This window comes from Staurois parvus, unplaced genomic scaffold (assembly GCF_062004578.1).
Source record: "Staurois parvus isolate SC_StPar_1 unplaced genomic scaffold, SC_StPar_1.0 ptg000885l, whole genome shotgun sequence".
Classification (NCBI taxonomy): Eukaryota; Metazoa; Chordata; class Amphibia; order Anura; family Ranidae; genus Staurois; species Staurois parvus.
Window position 1 is genome coordinate 634,754 of NW_028318681.1, and position 26,433 is coordinate 661,186.

The 26,433-nt window shown below is 40.1% G+C and overlaps 1 protein-coding gene across 1 annotated transcript in view; it reads left to right on the forward strand.

Moving 5' to 3' along the window:
• The window catches only part of LOC149442471 (guanine nucleotide-binding protein subunit beta-5), a 100,053-nt gene that overhangs the window by 19,131 nt on the left and 54,489 nt on the right, over positions 1–26,433 (forward strand). The window contains exons 2-5 of the mRNA XM_089656078.1: positions 7,229–7,365; positions 13,505–13,546; positions 18,847–18,923; positions 21,239–21,371. Of these exons, the coding sequence (XP_089512204.1) occupies positions 7,229–7,365; positions 13,505–13,546; positions 18,847–18,923; positions 21,239–21,371 (389 nt within the window). The remainder of the gene's footprint in view (positions 1–7,228; positions 7,366–13,504; positions 13,547–18,846; positions 18,924–21,238; positions 21,372–26,433) is intronic.

The following is a 26,433-nucleotide window of genomic DNA, read 5'->3' on the forward strand; positions in this document are numbered from 1 at the left end:
TCCAAAAATGGGCTGGACAAAAGTATTGGCACCCTTTCACAACTGCGGATAAATAAGAATGTTACAAGCATGTGATGCTCCTGTAAACTCACCTGGGGCAAGTAACAGGTGTGGGCAATATAGAAATCACACCTGAAAGCAGATAAAAAGGAGAGACGTTCACTTAACCTTTGCATTGTGTGTCTGTCTGTGCCACACTAAGCATGGACAACAGAAAGAGGAGACGAGAACTGTCTGAGGACCTGAGAACCAAAATTGTGGCAAAATATCAACAATCTCAAGGTTACAAGTCCATCTCCAGAGAACTAGATTTGCCTTTGTCCACAGTGCGCAACATTATCAAGAAGTTTGCAACCCATGGCACTGTAGCTAATCTCCCTGGTCGTGGACGGATGAGGAAAATTGATGAAAGATTGCAACGCAGAATAGTCCGGATGGTGGATAAGCAGCCCCAAACATGTTCCAAAGACATTCAAGCTGTCCTGCAGGCTCAGGGAGCATCAGTGTCAGCGCGAACTATCCGTCGACATTTAAATGAAATGAAACGCTATGGCAGGAGACCCAGGAGGACCCCACTGCTGACACAGAGACATAAAAAAGCAAGACTACAGTTTGCCAAAATGTACTTGAGTAAGCCAAAAGCCTTCTGGGAAAACGTCTTGTGGACAGATGAGACCAAGATAGAGCTTTTCGGTAAAGCACATCATTCTACTGTTTACCGAAAACGGAATGAGGCCTACAAAGAACAAAACACAGTACCTACGGTAAAATATGGTGGAGGTTCAATGATGTTTTGGGGTTGTTTTGCTGCCTCTGGCACTGGGTGCCTTGACTGTGTGCAAGGCATCATGAAATCTGAGGATTACCAAAGGATTTTGGGTCGCACTGTAGGGCCCAGTGTCAGAAAGCTGGGTTTGCGTCCAAGATCCTGGGTCTTCCAGCAGGACAATGACCCCAAACATACGTCAAAAAGCACTCAGAAATGGATGGCAAAGAAGCGCTGGAGAGTTCTGAAGTGGCCAGCAATGAGCCCAGATCTAAATCCCATTGAACACCTGTGGAGAGATCTTAAAATTGCTGTTGGGAAAAGGTGTCCTTCCAATAAGAGAGACCTGGAGCTGTTTGCAAAGGAAGAGTGGTCCAAAATTCCGGGTGAGAGGTGTCAGAAGCTTATTGATGGTTATAGGAAGCGACTGATTTCAGTTATGTTTTCCAAAGGGTGTGCAACCAAATATTAAGTTAAGGGTGCCAATACTTTTGTCCAGCCCATTTTTGGGGTTTTGTGTGACATTATGTCATATTTGCTTTTCTGCCTCTGTTTTATATTTGTTCCAATACATACAAAGGGAATAAACATGTGTATAGCAAAACATGTGTTAATGCAATACCTTTTTTGTGTGAAATACTTGATTTTCAGGAAAAATATCAAGGGTGCCAACAATTTCGGCCATGACTGTATGTCTATGGACACAAGCAGAGGGGCTCAGGAGCGAGTCAGCACAAGTACCCCCTTTAGCAAGAAAGTTGCTGGGGGGTACTCGGAAGGGTGGAGGAGCCAGGAGTGCCAGCGGGGGACCCCGAAAGAGGAGTATCAGGGCTGCTCTGTGCAAAACCATTGCACAGAGCAGGTACTGTAAGTATTACTTGTTTGTTATTAAAAATAAAAGGTTCAATATCACTTTAAATATCAGGTGAGCATCATTTGAGGGGCATCAAGGAATAACCTGCTTGTACAAATACATAGAGGTGGAGAAATAGGGGAGAACATATGCAATAGTAAAGTGAGACTTAACAACATTTCCAACACACATAAACCACTGTGAGTACCAGCTGGTAAAAATCAAACATAACTAACAATATAAAGGAATGAGTCTATTATTTACTGATTTCCATAAAACCGATCATATTGTTATTAGAATTATTACTAGAGATATTCCACATAATAAATTCTCTTGACTATTTCAGTATAGCGACCATCTTATATGAAGCACCACATCCAGAACACACATTCAAAACCAGACCCAAATCTCACGTCTCATATATGGGTCCTCCACATAAATACTATTTGTGAAAAATTACACCTATTTGCCTAAAGAATATGTTACCCCAACATTTCATATTCTGGATATATGTACTGTGTACCATGTACCTGTATGAAAAGGTATCCTGTTCTCTATGCATTGCTTCCTTTGTGTGAAATACCTAGTGTTCCTGCCAGCCCCCCTGCTTTCCTATTTAAAACTGACCATGCTAGGCAAAGGATCACATCCATCCCAGTGTGGTCAGTTTTCTGGCTGTGCTGGGAAAACAGCATGCCTCTCCTTCAGTGATCAGACCTTTGCTGACATGCCCCCTGCACAGCCATACACTGGGGAGATCAGTGTACTGCTGTTTCTTCAAACCCACTTTCTCTATTTTAAACTGACTTGGTTGTTTACAAGTTAGGGGTTCACATATAGTTTAAATATATACATATAAACATACAGTATATGTGACTATTTATACAGCCTATCTCTAACAAAGTATTGATATATTTTAAGGTATCCATCGGAGTGCCTAATGATCAGTGATGAACCTGCACTAAGCCCACTTTTCAGTGAGGCATTTCAGCTTCTCCACTATAAGGGCTCATGTACACTGCAGCTGCTAAACTGACATTCAGGAGCTGTTCAGCGTTTTTTTCAGCAGCCCCTGAACTCTCCCTAATGTTTTCCTATGTGTCCATGTACACAGTCGTTTACAGGCAGTTGAGTTTACAGTCGTTTTTTTTAATGCATCAAACTTGCGTTCAGGAATAGAGTTTACCGGCGTTTCAAACGCCAAATGCTTGTAAACGCGGTTAACTGCATTTATGAGCGTTTGCGTTTACAAGCATTTTTTGACTGTTCCATATCCAGATGCTGTCCAGAGCCTTATTTTATCATCAGAAATGCATGCAAAGCGTTTTCCATGTATTCAAATGGACCCGGTACACCAGCGCAGTGTGTCCCAGGTTTTGGGTGAAGAAAAAAATGGTAGAACGTGCCGCATTATGCTCATGATGGGATCCATAGTGAATACAACCAGAAAAGACAGGTCATCTCAACACATACTGCTCTCTCTGCTTCTGCTCTCTCTATTTCTCTCAAAACATCTGGGCATTTGGGAGGGTCTCCTGAGGTTATCTTTTAAAAACGCTTCTGAACACAAAAGGGCATAAACGCGGTATGCAAATGCAGCTAAACTGACGTTTTTTAACCTACGTTTTCTAGAAGTCAGTTTCCATCGTTCAGAAGAGTTTTCCAAATGCCCCGTGTACATGAGCCCTAACAATACGAAGGCCAGGCAGTAGATGCAATGATTTTAATGCTGTGGTTTGTTTTATAACATGATAGCTTGTCTAAGAAAGTCACAATTTAGAGTATCACAAGATTATTCTATTTTGCTCTGAAAAGCGTGAGTTCAGCCAGTAAGGCAGTAGTGACCACTATTACCCCACCATCTCAATAAACATATGACCTGCTATTTCACGTCTTGTGCAATGAGTACATTCTTCCAGGAAGTCATGACCTGCTACCTTGTGGGCATTCTTCCCATTTAGGATGACTTCATTGTTTTGCACAAACATAAATCCAATCAGCTGACAAAGGAAACATACAGCTTTATGCTTTACTCTAAGTGGAGCTCTCAGTAGCAGCTGGCTCCAAGATGGTGGAAGAGCCACAGACACAGTATTAATCAATAGACCAAATGTTTGGTTGGAATCTATCAAAGAAGTTTGTATCAAAGCTTGAACGAAAATATATTTTGGGGGTTAAAACCCCTCAAAACAATGTAATGTAAAAACTGGCATTCTAAACACTTTTCAAAGTCTCGTGAAGTAAAGTAAGCCACTTGAAGTAAAACTCTACATTAACTGTGGAAATTTGGAGGATACATCGTAAAGGTTTTGAAAACGTTTTACAAGTTCCTACATTTCTGGTTTCTAAAATAATCCATGTCTACCTTCTCATGCCTTCAAACGGATTTCTGAATGGGAGGCTCAGCCTTCATTATAATCACATGAACAATCTTTTTGTTGTAATGAGGAAGGCTGCAGTGTCGGCATCCCTTGGTAAGGATGAGCCTGAGGCTGGCCATACACCAGTCACTTTTTTTGTTTTTTATTCATTATTTTGATTTTCTAATGGTTAGTGGGGTCAATCAGTGTTCACTTTTAGTGATGAAAAAATTGAAAGCAGCAGGATGAAATGTTTTTTTTCAAAACTCATTCTTTGAATGTGGTTTTAATTTGAGAAATATCATACATATTGTAATGTGCATGTTCTTGGCACAAAACCTGCTCTTAGGAGCCTGTAAAAAATTGCACCTGTGATTAGCAGATCATGGGTGCAATGTGGGGCTCCTGAAAACTCCCATTACACTGTCCTCCTATATGGGCTGCCTGTACCTCCCATATGGACAGGCAGTTACTGAAGCCCAGAAAGATCAATGAACTACAAGAGCGCTCAGCAGCCCCCTTGTAGTTCATTGAGAACTACAGTCTACCACAATGGCAAATGGTACTTGTAGTCCATTCAGAGTTCTGTGAATGAATTACGAGGCTGTGTGGGCTTGACAGTGGGTGTGGGAAGAAGAGCCCCCATCTACTGTCACAATGGGGGATCAGGTCGGGGTGCCGGCAGGTGCTTTAGTTACTGTACATGTTATACCCTGAATACGGGTGTACCATGTAACATGTTACTAAAGGTGAACTTCTCCTTTAATACATCTGGGATTCCATTCAGGTGGCAGGTTTGGACAAAATGTTAAGGATTTTCAAACAAAATTAGTTGACCTAATGATTGCAAGATCGAATCCCTGACAAATGCTTTTTCAGAGTTTCTGTACAAATGTTCAAACCAAACTACTGGTGTGTAGCCAGCTGTACAGGATATACAGTATGTTCTGAAATTATCACAAGAATCCCCAATTAAACTGGAAATGCATGTAATTAGCCTTCAGGGAAAACTATTTGCAACTCACAAGAAAGAAATGAGAGTGGTGTACAAAATGTACCTAGGTGTCCATGTTGCAAGAAGGCTTTTACCAGTTTTATAAAATCATCACTGCTACAGACTGGAATGGAAAGGTGATATTTAATACCAATATACAGGTGTACCTCGGTTTATGAAGGCCTCGGTTAACGTAATTTTTGGTTTATGAATGAAAATCCATTGAAAATAATGGCTCGGTTTATGATTTTTTTTCGCAATACGAACGGATTAATTGGTTTTCAATGCATTTACAATTTTTTTTTTATCATGTCCCTTTATGCCTTTAAAGTGCACTTTATAAAGAGTTTTGAACAGATAAAACTTTTTTTTGACTTTTTTCTGACCTCCGGAACGGATTAATTGGTTTTCAGTGCATTTACAAATGTTATGCCTTTAACCTCCCTGGCGGTATTCCCGAGTGTAGCTCGGGGTAACATTTCAGTACCAAAAGCGGTAACCCCGAGCTACACTCGGGCTTACCCTGCGGCACTGCTCCGGCATGTGTTCTTCACTTACCTTACCCTGCGCTCCCACGATGTGTCCCCTGCAACGTCCCCGGCCATCTCCTCCGGCCGATGCCGGCATCCGGCTTCTGTGTCCTGTCCCTGTGACGTCGGGACGTACGGGCGCCGCCGCCGCCGGCGGCGGGAAATTTAAAAATTTTAAAAAATGTCATTTTTTTTTTTTTTCATTTTACACAGTAAAACATTGCTGTTTCAACCCATTTCACATACATATTGTCCCTAGTGCTTTGTCCTGCGCCCTGCCTGCATTTTGTCTGTTCTTTCTGCCTGGAAACTGAGAAATGTCCATGGCGTCCAAAAAGTGTCCCTTTAGGTCAAAAGCGGTTTAGATCAGCTAGAGAACAGCGATAGTAAATCAGAACCACTTACAGAATTGAGTGATAATGATTCGTGGGGGAAATTCGTCATCAGAAACTGAAAACGATTTTGCGACTGAGCTCAGCAATGTGCGAACTTGGCGCTCTATTTCATATTTCAGTGTTTTTGGTTTGATTATATTATTGAATTAAATTTTTTATTATTTTTATATTATTTTTATGATTATTTATTAAATTATAATTTATGATTTTGTGTTTCAAATTTTATCATACCCGGGATGTTTACTAGACTCTTGTTCGGACAGATTTCAGTGAGTTTTTCCTAAAAATTACAGCCTACAATAAAAAAAATACATATTTCCATGCAAAAAAATGGTACCGCTTTCAGCACCAAAAATCTGAAATAATCATACCGCTAGGGAGGTTAAAGTGCATTTTATAAAGAGTTTTGAACAGATAAGACTTTTTTTTACTTTTTTCTGACCTCCGGAATTAATTAATTGGTTTTCGATGCATTTACAAATTTTTTTTAATCATATCCCTTTATGCCTATAAATTGCACTTTATAAAGAGTTTTGAACAGATAAAATTTTTTTTGACTTTTTTCTGACCTCCGGAACGGATTAATTGGTTTTCAGTGCATTTACAAATGTTATGCCTTTACAGTGCACTTTATAAAGAGTTTTAAACAGATAAGACTTTTTTTTACTTTTTTATAACCCCGGAATGGATTAATTGGTTTTCGATGCATTTACAAATTTTTTTTAATCATATCCCTTTATGCCTATAAATTGCACTTTATAAAGAGTTTTGAACAGATAAAACTTTTTTTGACTTTTTACTGACCTCCGTAACGGATTAATTGGTATTCAGTGCATTTACGATTTAATTTTTAATCATGTCCCTGTACAGTATTTATGCCTTCAAAGTGCACTTTATAAAGAGTTTTGAACAGATAAAAGACTTTTTTTTGACTTTTTTCTGACCTCCGGAACGGATTAATTGGTTTTCAATGCATTCCTATGGGAAACCGCATTTCGGTTTATGCATTTTTCGCAATACAAAAAGTCCAGAGAATGAATTAAATTTGTAAACTGAGTACGTCTATATAAAATAGCGGCTTGAGTAACAATTTTTTATGTTATATAAAAAAATCTGTTTTAGAACTTCCTTTACAGATCCGCTCTTAAGTGCATTTTTTTTAAACCTGTCTATTCTGATATGATTGCTATATTTCCTTTGTACAGATGACACGTAACAGCTGGTATTTGAACTATGCCCACAAACAAACGCCACAAAGCTTTAAATTGGTTATCTGTCTGTAATTACACTTTTGTTTCTATCACTATTAATAATACCATTTTGTTTATAGTACATCAAGTGGCGGAACGTGTGGAGTCCCTTGGCCAGTTTGTCATGAAAACAAGGAGGACATTGAAGGGTCATGGCAATAAAGTTCTGTGCATGGATTGGTGTAAAGACAAGCGGAGGATTGTGAGCTCATCCCAGGTAAAGATACTTATGTAATAAGGGTGTGGCTATGAACTTCAATGGAAGTCTGTCAAAATGTGGTTTTTGCCCAGAGATCTCACAGACTGACATGATTCATGGATCATTTTTAGCGATGTGACGCAGATGTGGGATTGTCAGCATTCACAGATGTGGATGTTTAAGAATGTTTAGTTGCTGTGCAACAAAAGGATTAAAAGCAGTATAATTTATTGCTACAAAACGAGGTAATAAAGCCTAAGTTTAGTTAAAAAAAAAAAGCCAGCGCGAGGGATGTGACTTACCATTATTGGGACTTTTATGGAGCAGGGGAGGTAATAGATACACTTTAATGCCCCATGTACACGGGACTCTTCTGAACAATGGAAACTGACTGCTGGAAAACATAGGTTAAAAAACGTATGTTCAGCTGCGCTTGCGTACGCGTTTATGAGCATTTGCGTTTAGAAGCGTTTTTTAAAGATAACCTCAGGAGACCTTCCAAAATGCAAAGAATGCACTGAAAAACAGTAAAAAATTAACTATTTCAGACATTTTGAGAGAAATATCGACAACAGAAGCAGAGAGAGCAGTATGTGTTGAGATTAGCTTTTTTTTTTTTTTTTGTGGTGTCTAACATATTTTTTTTCATGTGAAATTTCAAAGTATGAAGTACCAGGTCCATTTGAGTCCCGGGAAAACGCTTTGCATGCATTTTTCATGATGAAAAAAGGCTCTGGACAGCATCTGGAAATGGAAGAGTTAAAAAAAAATTTCCAAGCGCAAACGCTTATAAACGCGGTTAGCTGCGTTTACACATGTTTACAGGCACTTCGCATTTGAAACGCTGATAAAATCTACTCCTGAACGCAAGTTTGGTGCGTTCAAAAAAAACGTCTGTAAACTCAACTGCCTGTAAATGACATAGTGTACATGGATACATAGGAAAACATTAGGGAGTGTTCAGGGGCTGCTAAACAAACGCAGAAAAGCTCCTGAATGTGAGTCTATCAGCTGCAGTGCACATGGAGCCTAAATCCCAAGTTTAGTTAAAAATAAGAATCAGCACAAGGGACATTACTTACCATCAGTGTGATGTGTCCCATACGCTACTGTCTCTTGGTTTAGGTGAAATATTCCTCTTCCAATGCCCCCCCCCCTCCCCACCAGCATAACCTTCTGGTGCATCGGGCATTAATAGACCTGGGGGAGCAGTGACAGTTACTCATCAAGAGTACCCAATTATGCCCGCCGTTTTTAGCCCACCTCCTTTGCTTAGAGAAGCTGTACTATTGCAACTATGAATGAAGCACATTCTGTGAATAGAGGGGGCAGACTTTTTCATCATCCACCCATCCTCCATTCACAGATCACGTTTGATTTGTAGAACCTGGGTGGAAAGGCATTGACCCTTGATGAGCGACTGTCATTGCTCCCCCTGTTCTATAAACCATTTGCAGCACCAGAAAATTATGGTGGCAGGTGTGAGGGCACCAGAGGAGGAGGATTTCATCTCAACCAGGAGACAGTAGCACTAGGTACACAACACTCTGATAGTTAGTCATGTCCCTTGAGATGATTTTTTTAAAACTAAACTTAAAGTGTTACTAAACCCTGGACCCTGCATGCACTATAGCTGCTCTCCCACAGTACACAGAATATGGAAATGCAATTATGTTTGTAACATAAACTACTAAATACCTTTTCTCATCAGCAGCCAGAGCAGTCTTGTGACTTCTATCAGTGTCCAGTAGATCACTGGTTAAAGCTTGCAGTAGTGTTCTTTCTGCTCTAGGAGGATGCAGAACCCCTGACCTCTGGAGAGTGCTGACTGGCCATGCACTCTTCCAAGAAAACAAAAAAACCCTCTCTAGCAATACACACCAAACTGAGCATGTGCAGAGTGTCTCAACATGATATGTCTTATCAGGGGATAAAAGGGGGGGCAGTGGAAGAAGAGGAGGATCAGAGAAGTCAAGATCAAACAGTATTTTTACACAATGCAGAGGATTAACTTCTTAGGTTCCATAGTGAAGATATCAGGCATGCTTTACTGCGTATACAGACTGATTTTACTTTTGTGGGTTTAGTAACACTTTAAGAATTAAAGAGTACTTAAACCCCAAAAACCAAAAATGTAATATAATACAGCTTACCAAACTTTCATTGTAAAGGATACATTACCTTTCTGTTTGTATTTTTTGGTTTGGGGTTTTTTTTTACCTGGTGATCTAGCCAGTAACACACTTCCTATCTTAGGTCTCTTTCACACGGGTATTTCATTTTTTTCATCAGTTCAGTCAAGTTTTCCAAGAAAGAAGGATCCGTTCACATCAGTTTTTCATCAGTTTACATCTGTTTTTCATCCGTTTTTTTTTCATCCCTTTACAGCTGTTTTTTATCCCTTTACATCCATTTTCACCCGTTTACATCCTTTTTTTGCTGTTTCCATTCATTTTCATTCCTTTTTTTGTCCGTTTACATCTGTTTTTGTCTTTTTTCATCCATTTGTCGTCCGTTCTGGGTTTTTTTAATGGAAGAAAAATAGGGTTTTCTTCCGTTCAAAAAAACGTTTGTTAACGGATGCGGACATTAACGGATATAAACAGATGACCATCTGTTTACATCCGCTAGTCCATAGAAATACATGGGTGGCCATTTCTCATCTGTAAACAGACAGATGAAATACGGCATATGGAACACCCATGTGAAAAGGGCCTTAAGCTGGCCATACATGGATTGAAATTCGGCCAGTTCAGCAGGAAGCGGCTGCACTTTGATCCATGTATGGCTGTTCTCATTCATAAGTCAATCTGTCCAGGTTTTCTCCATCCACCTCAATGTGTGGATGGGGAAATCAGGTCAGTTTTTTTCGTTCAGCCTGCTGGCTGAATGAAAAAACAAAGAGCCGTGTATGGCCAGCGTTAGGATGTCTCCTCTATCAATGGAGAAACAACAGAGCCATCCTTGGACAGAAGTATTGTTAGGAGATTGTTGTGTCAGATGGATTTGTGGATTTATATGCAGTTTACATACTGTAAAGGACTAATGAATTGAAGCTGAACTCCAGGTGACACATTTTAGGCAATTATACAAACAACTTAGGGATTTGACTAAATGAATAAAAGCTGACCATTGTATGCACCTCTGTCAGTGATACATCAATCTTTTAGTTGCTTGAAATGAGAATCATGCAAACTAAGGCTTGTCATCGCAGCAAACACCAATAGATGTTGGATCTTCTGTTACATCAAATGAACTATCTTATGCTGCCCTTGCATGCATAGGTTTTGACAATTTCAAGACGTTTCAATCAGATTTAATTATAACAGGAATTGACTGAATTAAGATGCAGTCCAACACTTAAGCTGACTTCATGGTTGCCAATGGACACAAAGGGCAGCCTGCACCCAATTTCAATAAATGGGAAATTGAACATACAATCAAAAATGCAATTGCTTGATCTAATTGCTACATGTATGGCCAGCTTCAGCAGTGGGTTACTTTTCAATGGTTGGTCAGTTATGTGTGATCAATTGCTGGTTGAAAAATGTCTGACAATTGCCATGTGTGTGGCTGGAATTACAGAATATGCCCTGTCACAATCTGAAATCTTGGAGCTCACTAATCAGTGAAAAATAGTTATATTCTTACTAAGGATCTATACACATTGCTTTGGGGCTCAGATAACACTGTTCAACAAATTTTTATTTTTTGCCAGTTTTGGAAACAAAAGGATCCATTTCTTAATGAATTTCACATTCTGAGTTCAAATATAACAATGAAATTTGTCAATTGGCTCTAGTTTTTCTGTAAACGGAAAGTTTTCTACTATAGGCGTAATGACTACATAATGCACAATAATTATATAGATAGATGTCTTTCCACAAATATAAAGCAAGTGATATTGACTACATAACAAAGCCTAAATGGCATAATATATTGCATAGGATTACCAAGAAAAATTATAGCCATAAGCTAAGTTGAATCATTTTAATACTTAGGATTCTCACTAGTTTTGTCTTCAGTTTGTGTCGGTTTTGCTTCTCTTGGCTTTTCTCTTGTATTCGAGGAAAGGGCTATCTCTTACAACTGTCCAGCAATAGTCAGCAAGCATTGATGGGCTCCATTTACCTTGATATCTTCTTTCCATAGCTGCAATGTCTTGATGGAAGCGCTCTCCGTGTTCATCACTCACTGCTCCACAGTTTGGTGGGAAAAAATCCAGATGCGAATGTAGAAAATGAATTTTTAGAGACATGTTGCAACCCAGATTTCTGTAAGTCTGGATGAGTTTTTCTACCACTTTCTTGTAGTCTGGTGTTTTATTGTTTCCAAGAAAATTTGATGTCACTGATACAAATGCTGTCCAGGCAGCCTTTTCCTTTCCACGCAACAGAGAAAGAAACTCATCATCATGAATAAGTTTACGAATCTGTGGCCCAACAAAGACTCCTTCATTTATTTTTGCAGCACTAAGTGCTGGAAATTTGCTAATCAGGTACTTGAAACCTCATTATTCTTGTCCATTGCCTTAACAAAGTTTTTCATTAATCCCAACTTGATGTGTAATGGAGGTAATAAGATCTTATTGCTGTCTACAAGTGCTGGATAGTTAACATTTTTTTCTCCAGGCTGCAATGACTGGCGTAATGGCCAGTCTCTTTTGGCATAGTGCATTTCTCTCGCACGACTGTCCCACTCACAGAGGAAGCAGCAGTACTTAGTATATCAACCTTGAAGTGCAAGTAGGATAGCAATCACCTTCAGGTCACCACAAATCGACCATTGATGTTCATCATAGTTGATGCACCTTAAAAGCTCTTTCAAGTTTTCATACGTTTCTTTCATTGAAACTGCGTAAGCAACTGGAACTGACGGCAGCTGATTGCCATTATGGAGCAAAACAGCTTTAAGACTCGCCTTTGAAGCATCAATGAACAGCCTCCACTCATCGGGATCATAGCATACGCCGATGGCTGAGATTAAACCATGAACATTGTTACATACAGCAATATCACCTACCTGGACGAAGAATGGGATCAGATTTTTCTGACGATGACGGTAGAAAGACGTACGAACATCACTTGCTAGGAGATTCCACTGTTGTAGTCTTGACCCCAAAAGCTCTGCCTTGTTCTTCGGAAGATCCAGGTCTCTGATAAGATCGTTCAATTCCACTTGTGTAATGAGGTGTGGTTCAGTGGGTGTGGATGGAAGAAAGTCTGGGTCATGTGAGGTTGACGGTTGATGACTACACGCTTCAGGTTCTTCCTCACTTGACTCAACCACGAAGGATTCTGGTGCTTTAGGAATTGGTAGCCCCTCTCCAAGAGGAACTGGACGTATTGCCGATGGAATATTTGGATAGTGCACAGATAACTTTTTCTTCTTATTTACCCCTTTTGTTGGAGGCACCATACAAAAGTAACAATTACTAACATGATCTGTTGGCTCTCTCCAAATCATTGGCACAGCCAAAGGCATAGATGCCTTTTTTCCATTCAACCATTGCTCCAGTGCCGTCCCACAAGAATTGCAGCATATATGTGGTGCCCAGCTCTTGTCCTGGTCTCCTATCTTGCAGCCAAAATACAAGTTGTAGGCTTTCTTAATCATTCCTGTTATCCTCCTTTTTTGTGAGATAAAAGTTATTTCACCGCAGATATAGCAGAAATTATCTGCTTTATTCACACAAGTTCGAGGCATTACTGAGTAGCCTATATAAGCATAAAACGAAATGTAAAGACGAACTACAATCAGCTACAGATACTGCAGCTTTTATGCAGTGAAGTGATGCAATTAAAGGCTAATTTTGCATCATCTCAGTATACATGCAATTTTCTATTGGTCACCAGTATCAATTGCGCAATATGCAGCTGAAGTTGCATCATAATTTTGAATGGCTTACGTCATTAGATGGGTGAATATATCATGGAAACTAGAGCCAATCAACATTTTTTAGGGTCATTTTCGTTTTCAGCACCCCAAAATTATGTAAGATTAGCTAATTTTATGCCCAAAACTTTTTACCTGTTGAACAGTGAAATAAAAAAACAGAAGTGTAACTATAACTTGGAATCTCATTTACTTGTGGATTTGTATGCGGTTTTCTTCATTAATGTTTCTTTTTTCTTGTTCATGTGTCTTTATAATACAGGATGGAAAAGTGATTGTCTGGGATGCTTTTACAACAAACAAGGTCAGTAATATCTGCATGTAGACCTATTACAACTTCTACCAAATATCACAATATAGTGCCACTATTATGAAATGTATTTATTTCTCATGTCTGTATGCATGTAATACATGTAATATTATCATTCCAATATAAACTCTTTCTTTATTTAAAGTATTTGTGTTTTTCTTCACATTTATATGCAGACCAAAATCTCCAGCAAAATTGAAAGTGACAGGGTTGGGACAACCTGTAACATTTCTTAAAAAGAGTACTTGTAATAGGGGGTTTCCATGTAGCCGACATGCACAGTTGTGTCCCATCTTACATACAGCGTTGCAGGGCGTCAAGCTGGTGTTCATCCCACATACTGTTCTGTGCACGAATGTCAGTACTAGACCTCTCCTGCACATCCTCCTGGCCATTACACACATAACATATAGGACTATGTATTACACGTAGTCCAGACAGAAGCTCCAGACATCGAACTGACCACAGGGGCCCATGAGACACAGGAGTCCAAGCTACTTCTCATCACCACCCATTCCAGAGCTGACCAGGCTTGCACCAGTATAGCATACAACTCTTCATCCCCAGGCATTGCCTACTCTCCATACAATATTACATTGTGGCCTTCTTGTTGCAACGTAATTTCTTTGCTCAATATCAAAATAATAAACAATCCATTTCGATGGTGACAACTTTCCAGATATTGGTGAGATAGAACACATCAGTCTTTTTATTCTGCATCTTGCTGATAACTGTTCATAACTTGATTCCCAAAAACTATGGGCAAAGTCCCACACTACCCTTTCCTCGAAGGGAAGAACACACTAGAACCCTTCAACTCTCATATCCGTAGTGGGGCCAAGAAGTCTCTCCTTCCTAGACCCAAGTTCTTTCCACCTTATAAAGGGGAACTCGTGATCTCTCCACCTCTCAGAAGGAATAACTCGGAAAGGGAATCCCTACCTGCCTACATACAGTACTTAAACACTTTAAATAAAAGGTGACCATTGTAAGCACCTTGGACAGTATTACAGATTTTTGCTAACCCCATCACCTTTGTTTATACAGAGTGGTCTGCGTGAAAATGTGGAGGCAAAAACTGCAGTCATATACTGAATATTGTCATTACATGTTTTAGCTGCATACAGTTATTAGAATATTTTTATAAGGAGTATGAATATTATTCTGCCTTTTTCGGTGTTTACAGTATATATTCTTATGTAAAGTTCTGCAATGGAGGCTGCAGGTAGAGATAACGTTGTCACCCATGGTCTCCTGGATTCTGATTTAGATTTTTTGCTTAAAACTAAAGGCTGCTAGTTGTACTTTGCCCCAGAGCTAAAGAATACCCAATGCGGTACAAAACCCTCCTCCCCCAAGAAAACTGCATTGTTGCTTGCACATGATTAGACCAGCCTTTCTCAACCTGGGTGCCCAGGCTCCCTGGAGTGCCTTGAGGTTTCTTCAGGGGTGCCTTAGCAAAATGTCTAAAAATGTCCTAAAAATTGCATACAAGCCAGCGGGTGCGACAAGTCTGCCTTTTAGTTACACAAGGCCACAGGTTCTCATTGTGCCCCCTTAAGACCTTCTAGCCACCGGCATCCTGACAACCAATGACTTCATGAGTTAACCTCCCTGGAGGTATTCCCGAGTGTAACTCGGGGTAAAGTTTCAGCACCACAAGCGGTAACCCCGAGCTACACTTGGGAATACCCTGCAGTGCTGCTCCGGGATCTCTTCTTCACTTACCTTGTCCTTCGCTCTCTCAATTTCCCTCCTGCAGTGTCCCCGGCAATGTCCTCCGGACGATGCCGGCATCCGTCTTCCGGGTTCCGTTCCCTGCGTTGCCAGGACGTACGGGGGACGGAACAGCGGGAAATTTAAAAATGTGAAAAAGTGACATTCACTAAATACATTAAAATTACATAGTAGAACATTACTGTATCAAACCATTTCACATACATTTTGTCCCCAGTACTTTGTCCTGTCCTGCCCTGCCTGGAAACTGAGAAATGTCCATGGTATCCAAAAAGCGTCCCTTTAGGTCAAAAGCGGTTTTAGAACAGCTAGAGAACAGCGATAGTAAATCAGAACTACTTGCAGAATTGAGTGATAATGATTTTTGGGGAAATTCGTCATCAGACACTGAAAACGATTTTGCGACTTTGCTCAGTGATGTGCGAACTTGGCGCTATATTTCAAATTTCAGTGTTTTTGGTTTGATTATATTATTGAATTAAATGTATTATTATTATATTATTATTTTTTATGATTATTTATTAAATTATAATTTATGATTTTGTGTTTCAAATTTTATCATACCCGGGATGTTTACTAGACTCTTGTTCGGACAGATTTCAGTGAGTTATTCCTAAAAATTACAGGCCTACAATAAAAAAAATACATATTTCCATGCAAAAAAATGTACCGCTTTGAGCACAGAAATACTGACATAATCAGACCGCTAGGAAGGCTACGGAGGATGTCATCTGCCTGCACAACATCCTAGTCTGACCCTTCCCTGCCCTCCTCCATCAGTGCTGGGGTCTCTTTAGCTCAGTGATGGAGAAAAACTGAGGGAGAAGAGAAACATTGGAATACTAGTAAGTACCAGTGTGCAAAAGTGTATTTGCTTTGGAAGAATAAATCACCTCTAATGTTGGGTGTCCTACATGTGTGGATTTTGCTGCGTTACACAGAACTATTAGAATAGTTTTTCACTGTTTATAATGGAGTGCCTCAAGACTGTCCATAATTGTAAAGGGTGCCTTGACTGAAAAAAGGTTGAGAAACACTGGATTAGATAATGGAAGCAGATCTTCACCATATTAACTAAGCTCTGGGGAAAAGTCTCTTGCAAAGAGCAACTTCCCCTGCAATGTGAACGGCCTATTTTTCTTTAGTAAATCAACCCCAATGACTTGGAACTGCCAGAACAAGTAGCCGGTTCCCAGGGATATTTAGTTGTAGTCTTTCTATTTATCAGTGATAAGAACTACAGAACGAATAACAATATAATCAGACTATCATATAACACTGACAACCAACAATGGGTTTCCCACATCACAGCACATACTCTTTGTCACCTGTACACACCTATACAAACACTAGACAATCTGTCAGTATTTATCATATTAACCACATCAAAATCTCAAAAAGAACATCAAAAACATGTAACACGAATAACACTTCCAATGACGTACTATAGATTAAAACCCTACATTCAGCTATAGTATAAAAGTTCAATAAATCAGACTTTTATTTCATCTGTCACTGCTTCTCAAGTGGTCCTTTTCATCGTAATATTAGCTTAATTATCTTTGTGGGTACAGAACAAATGGCAAAGCAGTACACCCCTTCAATTCTGCTGACATTATTTTTGTATTAGTATGTTTATACGGATTATTAAAAGTGAAAGAAGCGTGCAATTGATTGGTTTATAATCTGTTATTAAACACATACTGACCAGATCCAATTTACCTCTGGGCCCTCTCACACTGGTGCATTGCGTCTGCGCATGAATGTTGATATGAGTTAGTTCTCTGCATGAACCTGTGTTATATTGGGAAGCCCATTCATTTGAATGAGCTGGCAAGGCACTAGAAAGCATAGAAAATCCATCCTGTAACATTTCTGTGACTCAGCATACCGCAATATACAATAATGCATTCCCATGCCTTGTGGTGTGCTGCACTGCAGATACCATGGCAAGGTGTGCTGGGGTGCCATTAAGAAGGAATGGCACCACAGCACACTAATGTGCATTGCTGCAGTAGTGTGAATCCAGCCTCAGGCCTGGTGTGGTAGATAGAGACATCTTGGTGGTATATGACTAGAACTTCAAGGTCAGCAGGTAAGACTTTTTTTTTTTTCTTTCACATATATTTGTACTCTCTGTGGACCATCAGTGAGATCAGACACTTTATTCCTAATAAATAGGGTTATATTGATGAGAATATATAATGGAGAAAAGCTGGATGGACTAAGCTCTGCAAAGAGATTCGGAGACAGAATTGCAAAAGTGCGCTAACAGTAAATCCACAACTGTTTTTGCTCTAGTTAGATGGTATCTAAAAGAAGAACGTCTCTAATCATGTTAGTATGCAAGTTATTTCTTGTACAGTATGGCCATTTACTTTGATAATGGATACTTTCAATCTTTGGATAGCTTCAAACATGACGCCCTCACTGATGAAATCTACTTCCATAAAATACAGAGAACAGGGAAGGTGTAGTTTTCTATTTCACCTTTCCTACACTGTAATACTGAAGAAGCCCCTAGATCCCTGGTGTTTAACCTGCAGCCTGAGGGCCGCATGCAGCCCTTTAGTATATTATGCATGGCCCTTCCGACTGTAGTAGTGTTTAGTTTGTAGTGGGGACATTGATTAGGGCAGCCTTTCTCAACCAGGGTGCCTGGGCACCCTGGGTGCCTTGAGGATTCTTCAGGGGTGCCTTGGCAAAATGTCCAGAAATTGCATAAAAACTTGTATACAAGCCATCGGGTGGAACAAAGCCACCAGTTTTCACTATGCACTATTACAACCCTCTAGTCGCCAGCATCCTGACAACCAATGACATCGTCAGTTGATAAGGAGAATGTCAGCTGCCTGTGCAGCATCCTAGTTTGACCCTCTCCTGCCCCTCTCTGCCAGTGTTGGGGTCACATTAGCTCAGTGATGCAGAAAAACTGAGGGAGAGGAGAAACACTGGAATACTAGTCAGTTCCAGTGTGCAAAAGTATATTTGCTTTGGAAGAATAAATCACCACTAATGTTGGGTGTCCTACATGTGTGGAGGTTGCTGCATTATATAAAACTATTAGAATAGTTTTTCACATTTTAGAATGGGGTGCCTCGGGACTGTCCTTAATTTTAAAGGATGCCTCGGGACTGTCCATAATTTTAGAGTGCCGGGACTGAAAAAAGGTTGAGAAACACTGGATTAGGGTAATCGCATTGATCTCTTCTAGCCTCGTGTAACATATTCACAGTTTTGTATTGTCTTCTATAGCATCTCCCCAGCCAAAAATCTAGCATGTCCACAGTCTCTGACCCTCATTTCCTCTATTAAGTCTGTAGTTTCTGACTGTTCTTTCAAGCATTACATATATTGAACATTATGTGAACATTGGTGAAATCACAGGCCGCATTTGAGGCCCCCTTTAGCTCATAAGTTGACAACCACTGCCCTAGAGAAAACCTTTTCATTTTAAAAAGGGAACTGATTTTTTTTCATTATAAATAAAAAATAGAACCAGGCTTTTCCTGTTGCTAAGATAATGCTGTAATGATGTGGTTTTTGGTTCCTTCTAGGAGCATGCAGTTACCATGCCTTGCACCTGGGTAATGGCCTGTGCCTATGCACCATCTGGCTGCGCCATTGCATGTGGGTAAGTCTGTCATAACTGGTGCTATTCTAAATAACATGTTTATATATTTTTATTTCCTGGATAAAATGTGACACTACGGATTTCAGTATCAGCCTGACACAGGGCTATTTGAGGTCCAGGACATCTTGAAGCCACCATGGACACCATGAGCTAGTGTGATACTTTTAGCGTGTTTATACGCTTTGGGTTCCTAGCCAAAAAAGATACACATTGAAATGTATAAAATTATTTTGAAGTCTGGATCAACTTTGTGTATGTTATTTCTTATATTGACTTATAATTACCTCTTAATTTTTGTTATGATTCTGACTTCTATTAAAGAAGAGGTACCCTTTTAGTAATATCCATCATCCCTAGGCCCACACATGCAACCCCCTCTCACTATTTACATCTGTCAAGTGGAAATTTTCTTCAGCACTGGCAGTGTCTGCACAGTCCACCTTCATGGACTTGCATAAAGGCATACTTTAACTGTCTCTACTCTTGGAGTATAGTTCTATACTCTGATCAATCTCTTCTGATAGGAAAATTCGATCTATAGTCACCAACCCATCTGATTGGAAGTAGATCTTGTTCAATAGTTAAGATAAGACCATAAGTTATTAATTGTGCCTCTGTTTCTACTATGTAATCTCATAATCTGATAGCTCAAAATATGATTGTATTCATGAATAAATTATCTTGGTGCAAAACTATCGATAATTGTCCACCCTGGCTGATCGACTCAGTTTGATAGAATCTAAATTGATCAGAAAGGAAGATACGGCAATTCGATTGTCAGCATGCTTGATCGCTTTGATCAAATAGCACACTGATAAGATAATAAATTTGTGTGTGTATATAGCTACCATAAGACGTGCACTATGTAGGTACAGCCAGTGCTGAAGAAGATGATTCGGCTGTCATACTGAATTGGATTTGCCCTTTAAGACTTAAAAGTAAAGTATGGCCCCATACCGGGCCTCTTGGATCACCAGCAGAAGTTGGCTTCCTATCTGTTTTTATCCGCCACTAGAACAATTGCTCAGGCATGGAGGAGTCCGTTCGTCCCTCTTCAGGGGGTGCGGGATCGTATGACCACTATGATGCTCAACGAACAGATGTCGAGTATCCGCAATGACTCCCAACGTAAATTTTTGAAAATATGGGAGCCGTGGTTGCAATATGCCCTTCCCTCACTCTCCCCGGATAGTCTGGGGATGTAATGGCGTTCGGTGTTGGCGCTCTTGAATCCCTGCTCTTTGCCCCCCCCCCCTTTTTTTTTTTTTCCTTTTTCTCTCTCTCTCTGTTTTTGGTGTGACTAGGACAGCTGCATTTAGTTGTTATAATCAGTTACATTAATGTTTTGTAACTTATGTGCCTTTGATAGCCCCTGCGTGGGCGTACCTTTTGCCCTGTTGGCATTAGAGCATTGTTTTTCCCCTTTTTTTTTATTTGGCATTTTGTTTATCTGTGCAATTGATAGCCCCTGCGTGGGCGTGTTTTACTGCCTCTGTTTATACTGTTTAAAAAATTTAATAAAAACCATTGAAATAAAAAGTAAAGTATGGCCAGAGCTTTTTTTGACCATACTTCTTTTCTGGGCCACAGGGCTGCACTTACTTTTGTTCTCCGGTGACCCAGAATCAATCAACAAAAAGCCTGTTATTGGCTGACATCACAGAGCCAGTCCAGGCTCTAGAGGTATCCTGACTTTATGGTCGAGATCCACCCAGATGCCTGACTGTCAGCTGGCTCAGCCTCTCAGCCTGAGACAGCCGCTCCTACCCTCTCCACAGCCTGGTGCTCCAATGAGCACTGAAGAGGCAGAGTAGAGAGCTGGAGACTGACAGTCACCTCTCTCTGCTCAGTGAAGACTGAGAACTGAACAATCAGCAGTCATGTGATTGCTCAGTTCTCTGTGTAGAGCCAGCGGGGGACAGCTGCAGCATCGGACCAATGCTGCAGCCACATAGATAAGTATGTTTATTTTTTTTATATCCCGCACTTCTCCTAAATATATAATAAACAATTGTTGAAAGGATAGCAAGAGAATGTATACTCCATTGTCAAAAGCAGCTTGATTCCTTTTACATAATTTATAAATCTATATTTATGTAGAGATAAATGATGCACCAGGCATCAAGCTAATTATCTGATAACACCTTTTGTGCTTGCACTTTTGCCCATACTTTGTGTGCATAATCAACAATTAAATTGTTTCAAAATCATTGAACAGCTAACCAGAATAAACTTTGACTGCAGACAAAGCCTGTGTTATACAAGGTCACCATTGATTTTGTTGTGTGATCTCTCACTCTGTTTGTTCCATACAGGGGTCTGGACAATAAGTGCTCTGTATACCCTCTGACATTTGATAAGAATGAAAACATGGCTGCCAAAAAGAAGTCAGTGGCTATGCATACCAACTATCTGTCTGCTTGCAGCTTTACCAATTCAGATATGCAGGTAAGAACTTTGGTCAGAAGGTGAAGGATAGTTAAATAGTTGATAAGGTTGAATAAAGACACCAGTCCATCCAGTTCAACCTGTGTGTGTTTGTGCACGTGTTTGTTTAAATCTATATAATTCCCATATCCTTGAAATGTGATTTGTTATCAGTTTTCTTTCAACATCTTAGCAGCCTAAAGTGATATATCTAAAGTTATTTTATATATTTTTTTTTTTTGGATACAGTAGGAAATGGTTAGAATCTCAGGTTTTTATTGCTGCCTGTGCCCAACCAGGGAGAGTCGCCCTCTGTATGTGTCTTCGTGACCACTGTCATCAGAACAGAAAGTGATGGGAAATCCAATGTTTTATGGTTATTGGCTTAGCAGAAGATGATGGGAACACTTCTATTGACTTCCCCTCAATTTTTACCCTTGTGATCCCAAAGAAAGCTAGAACAAATCTTTCCCAGAAGAAACATAAACAGCAAATTAAATTCTGGAAATGTTTCCAATCCTTTTCTTCTCTGTCCAAAACAAAAATGAAATGAGTTTGGGGTTCACCTTTACAGGAAGACAAAGATTGCAATAAAAAAAATACACACTAATTTGAAAAAACTCCATGCTAAAAAATTGAAGATACACTATATTGTCAAAAGTATTGGGACGCCTACCTTTACACGCACATGAACTTTAATGTCATCCCAGTCTTAGTCTGTAGGGTTCAATATTGAGTTGGCCCCGCCCTTTGCAGCTATAACAGCTTCAACTCTTCTGGGAAGGCTGTCCACAAGGTTTAGGAGTGTGTCTATGGGAATGTTTGATAATTCTTCCAGAAGTGCATGTGTGAGGTCAGGCACTGATGTCAGACGAGAAGGCCTGGCTCACAGTGTCCACTCTAATTCATCCCAAAGGTGTTCTATCAGGTTGAGGTCAGGACTCTGTGCAGGCCAGTCAGGTTTCTCCACCGCAAACTCACTTATCCATGTCTTTACGGACCTTGCTTTGTGCACTGGTGTGCAGTCATATTGGAACAGGAAGGGGCCATCCCCAAACTATTCCCACAAAGTTGGGAGCATGAAATTTTCCAAAATGTCTTGGTATGCTGACACCTTGAGAGTTCCCTTAACTGTAACTAAAGGGCCAAGCCCAACCCCTGAAAAACAACCCCACACCATAATCCCCCCTCCACCAAACTTTACACCTGGGATAATGCAGTCAGGCAAGTACTGTCCTCCTGGCAACCACCAAACCCAGACATGTCCATCAGTGCCAGACAGAGAAACATGATTCGAAATCCAGAGAACACGTCTCCACTGCTCTCCAGTGGCGGTGCGCTTTACACCATGACATTTGAAGCTTTGTATTGCACTTGGTGATGGAGGCTTGGATGCAGCTGCACAGCCATGGAAACCCTTTCCATGAAGCTCTCTGCGCACTGTTGTTGTGCTAATCTAAAGGCCACACAAAGTTTGGAGGCCTATAGCTATTGACAGTTGGTGACTTCTGTGCACTGTGTGCTTTAGAATGCGCTGACCCCGCTCTGTCATTTTACGTGGCCTACCACTTTGTGGCTGAGTTGCTGTTGTTCCAATTTGCTTCCACTTTGTTATAATACCACTAACAGTTGACCTTGGAGTATTTAGTAGCAAGGAAAAATGTACAAATGTTTGTAGAAGCATTCTGCATGCCTAGGTGCTTCAATTTATACACCTGTGGCTATGCTATGGAGGTGATTGGAATACCTGAATCCATTGATTTGGAGGGGTGTCCCAATACTTTTGGCAATATACTGTATTGTATTTACTCTGTTTCTTGTCCTAGTGATATGGGCTATGGGACAGAATTGAAGAGATTTCTCTCCTGTGGTGACCTAAACGAAAAAAAAAAAAATCTTACAAAAGTTCAAAACATCCCTCACATTTTTCAAAAAAAGAAATGTTCTGGCTAAAATTTGGTTTGAATAAATATGATATACTCTGATTTCAAGTGAATGGGTAGAAATATTTAGTTTTGTTGTTAAGGGGTCAATATTTTTGAGTCATGTCTAGCTAGGTAGTTAAGCATACCAAAGAGATGCAGATTGTAAATGTACTTAGAATCATGTCAGTATTGTCTTGCCTAAGGCCCCACTTTCTACGCTGTCAACATGTTGTGGCCACTAGACTTTTCTGGGCTTAGACTCTGTGTCATATGTCAAAGAATATATTTTTGGAAGCAGCGGTGGGCCATGCATTTTACACTTAGGCCTTCAGTGATGTCCTATCTGAATTAATCTATTTTTGGCTGTAACCTTGAAAATTCAGCTCAGAAAAAATAGGGCCTGGATTAGCCAGGGTTTACTGCCACTGATATATGGCTTAAGGCAATGCTTATAATGGGCCGGCTTAGTAACCCTTACAATGGCAGAGTTTTCTAAAGCTGTAAGCTCATGGTCACTTCAGCAGCCTAACAGCTTGCCATTTTGGGAATGGGTGTAGTTAGTAGCCAGCAAGTCACTGATCACATGCAATGTGTGTATATTTAGTGGCTGCTGCTTCTTGAAGTACGTTACTCTGTGGATGTGATCTGGCAGGCAGGTAGCAAAGATCGCATCTATGAGGCTGCAGCCAGTGTCCCCCTCTAAACGCTTCTTGTGTTTACCTCCCCCTACCTTCTGCAGTCAGCCTGTGCACATTAGATCCTAGTGGTACAAGCACTGGCTGCTTCTTCTGTCTCCTTTCTATATCATTGATTGCTTGAATGATTAGTGAGATTGCAACCTAATTGTACTCAGCTCTTTGGATTTCATGCATGAATTAGCATTGTGTTATTGTAGTCAATTCCTTTTAATTGGAGTGCCAGCACACCTTAACCACTTGCCCTCCAGAGGACTTACCCCCCCCCCCGTCCTGACCAGGCCATTTTTTTGCGATACGGCGCGGCAGTACTTTAACTGACAATTGTGCGGTCATTCAACTCTGTACGCAAATGAAATTTATGTCCTTTTTCCCCACAAATGGAGCTTTCTTTTGGTGGTATTTGATCACCTGTGCATTTTTAATTTTTTGCACTAAAAACAAAAAAAAAGACCGAAAATCTTGAAAAAACACCCAATATTTTTTACTTTTTGCTATAAAACATATCCAATGAAAAATATTTTAAAAATCTAATTTCTCATAAATTTAGGCCAAAATGTATTCTGCTACATGTCTTTGCTAAAAAAAAATCCCAATACGTGTGAATTAAATGGTTTATGTGAAAGTTATAGCGTTTACAAATGGCGGTATATATACAGGAATTTTTTTTTTATACTAGTAATGTTGGTGATCAGCGACTTATCGCGGGACCGTGGCAGGCATTCTGACACTGGGTGGGAACTGACTGCCACTGACATCCTAATGACACTAATACAGTAATCAGTGCTAATAACAAGTACTGACACTGTACTAATGGTACTGGGCAGGAAGGGGTTACCATCTGGGGTGATCAAAGGGTTAACTGTGTGCTGTTTTGCATAATGTGCTGTGTGTGCTTTACTAGGGAAACATGCTGATTTGTATTTCTCTGCTGAGCATGTTCTTGCTGGCAGGAGAGAGACCTGTGTTGTTTACACACAGGTCTCTCCCCTGTCAGTGTTACTCAGCGATCGCCAGGTGCCGGCGGAGAATGTTTGGCCAGGACCCGGTGATCGACATCCATAGCCACCAAACGGGTGTGCAAATCAGGTATATATACATGATTTTGTGTAGCCCTGCTGCCCTGTAGCAATAATTCTACTATAGGTTGGCGGGCAAGCTATTAAGGTGCACTGTGCTGTGCTGGCAGATTGATGCCTTCACCTGACCCACACAGGAGCGATCCTTGATACCATTGGATGTGCTGACTTGCTGGAGGATCATACTGCTAACAACACAGAGTCCAACTGGTGGTACCATTATCGACACTTGTGACTGTCCCTTAGCAGTAGAGGAATTGGTGTGCTCTTTTGTGGCTCAGGTGGTAAAGGAATCAATCTATATGTTTTAATTCACATGGCTGATATTCTTCTTGGCCCTTGTATCATCTACGGTATGTACCATATGTAACCCCTGAAGGAGATAATTGGTTGAAATGCATTGGCATGCTCCACATGAAAAATGTAATTTAAAAACAAGATTTGTTTGTAACTAATTTAACGTGGAGAAAGCAATGGTATATTTTCTCACAAACAAGTGTAACAATGATGTAAAAAATGTGATTGATCAGCCATTATATGTCTTTTAAAGAGAGTCAAATTAAATCTTGCAATTTTATTCAATTCTTGAGGTGCCTCACAATTTTCTGGGAGTTGCAACTACTGGACAGTATTGTAAACATTTGAGAACACTTAGAAAACATGCATACAACCTAATTCCTGAAAATGTGAGTCAGAGAAACATGCTCAGCCTTGTTTTTCAAAGCAATTTTCAGCAAACATTATCAGTGTTCAGAAACTGTGCTCTGAATTCACAGTGACAGTTCATTTCTGTACAGAATTCTAAGGCTTACCACACCAGATTTTTATTTATTACAGGTACTTATATAATGCTGTCAATTTACTCAGCACTTTACATATATATTGTACATTCTCATCAGTCCCTAACCCTCAAGGGGTGTACAATCTAGGGTCCCTAACTTACATTCATACATACACATATTAGGGCCAATTTAGACAGGAGCCAATTAATCTACCAGCATGTCTTTGGAGCGTGGGAGGAAACCGGAGTACCCAGAGGAAACCCACACAGGCTCAGGGAGAACATGCAAACTCCAGCCAGGTGGTGCCATGGCTGGGATTCAAACCTGCAACCCTAGTACTGCCAGGTGGAAATGCTAACCATTTAGCCACTGTGCTCATTTCATTATTTTTTTTTACTTATCCAAAGGCTATTTGGTAAATGCATGTATCAATTTATGAAGAGGGTAGAAAACAGGAGATGATGGCAGTCTACAACATTCCACAGTTGGATTTAGGGCCCTTTCACACTGAGTTGTTTTTAAAGCGCTTTTATGTTAAAAAAAAACTCAAGAAAAGCTCATGAAAAATGCCTCCGTATGTATGTCAATGCATATTTTCACAC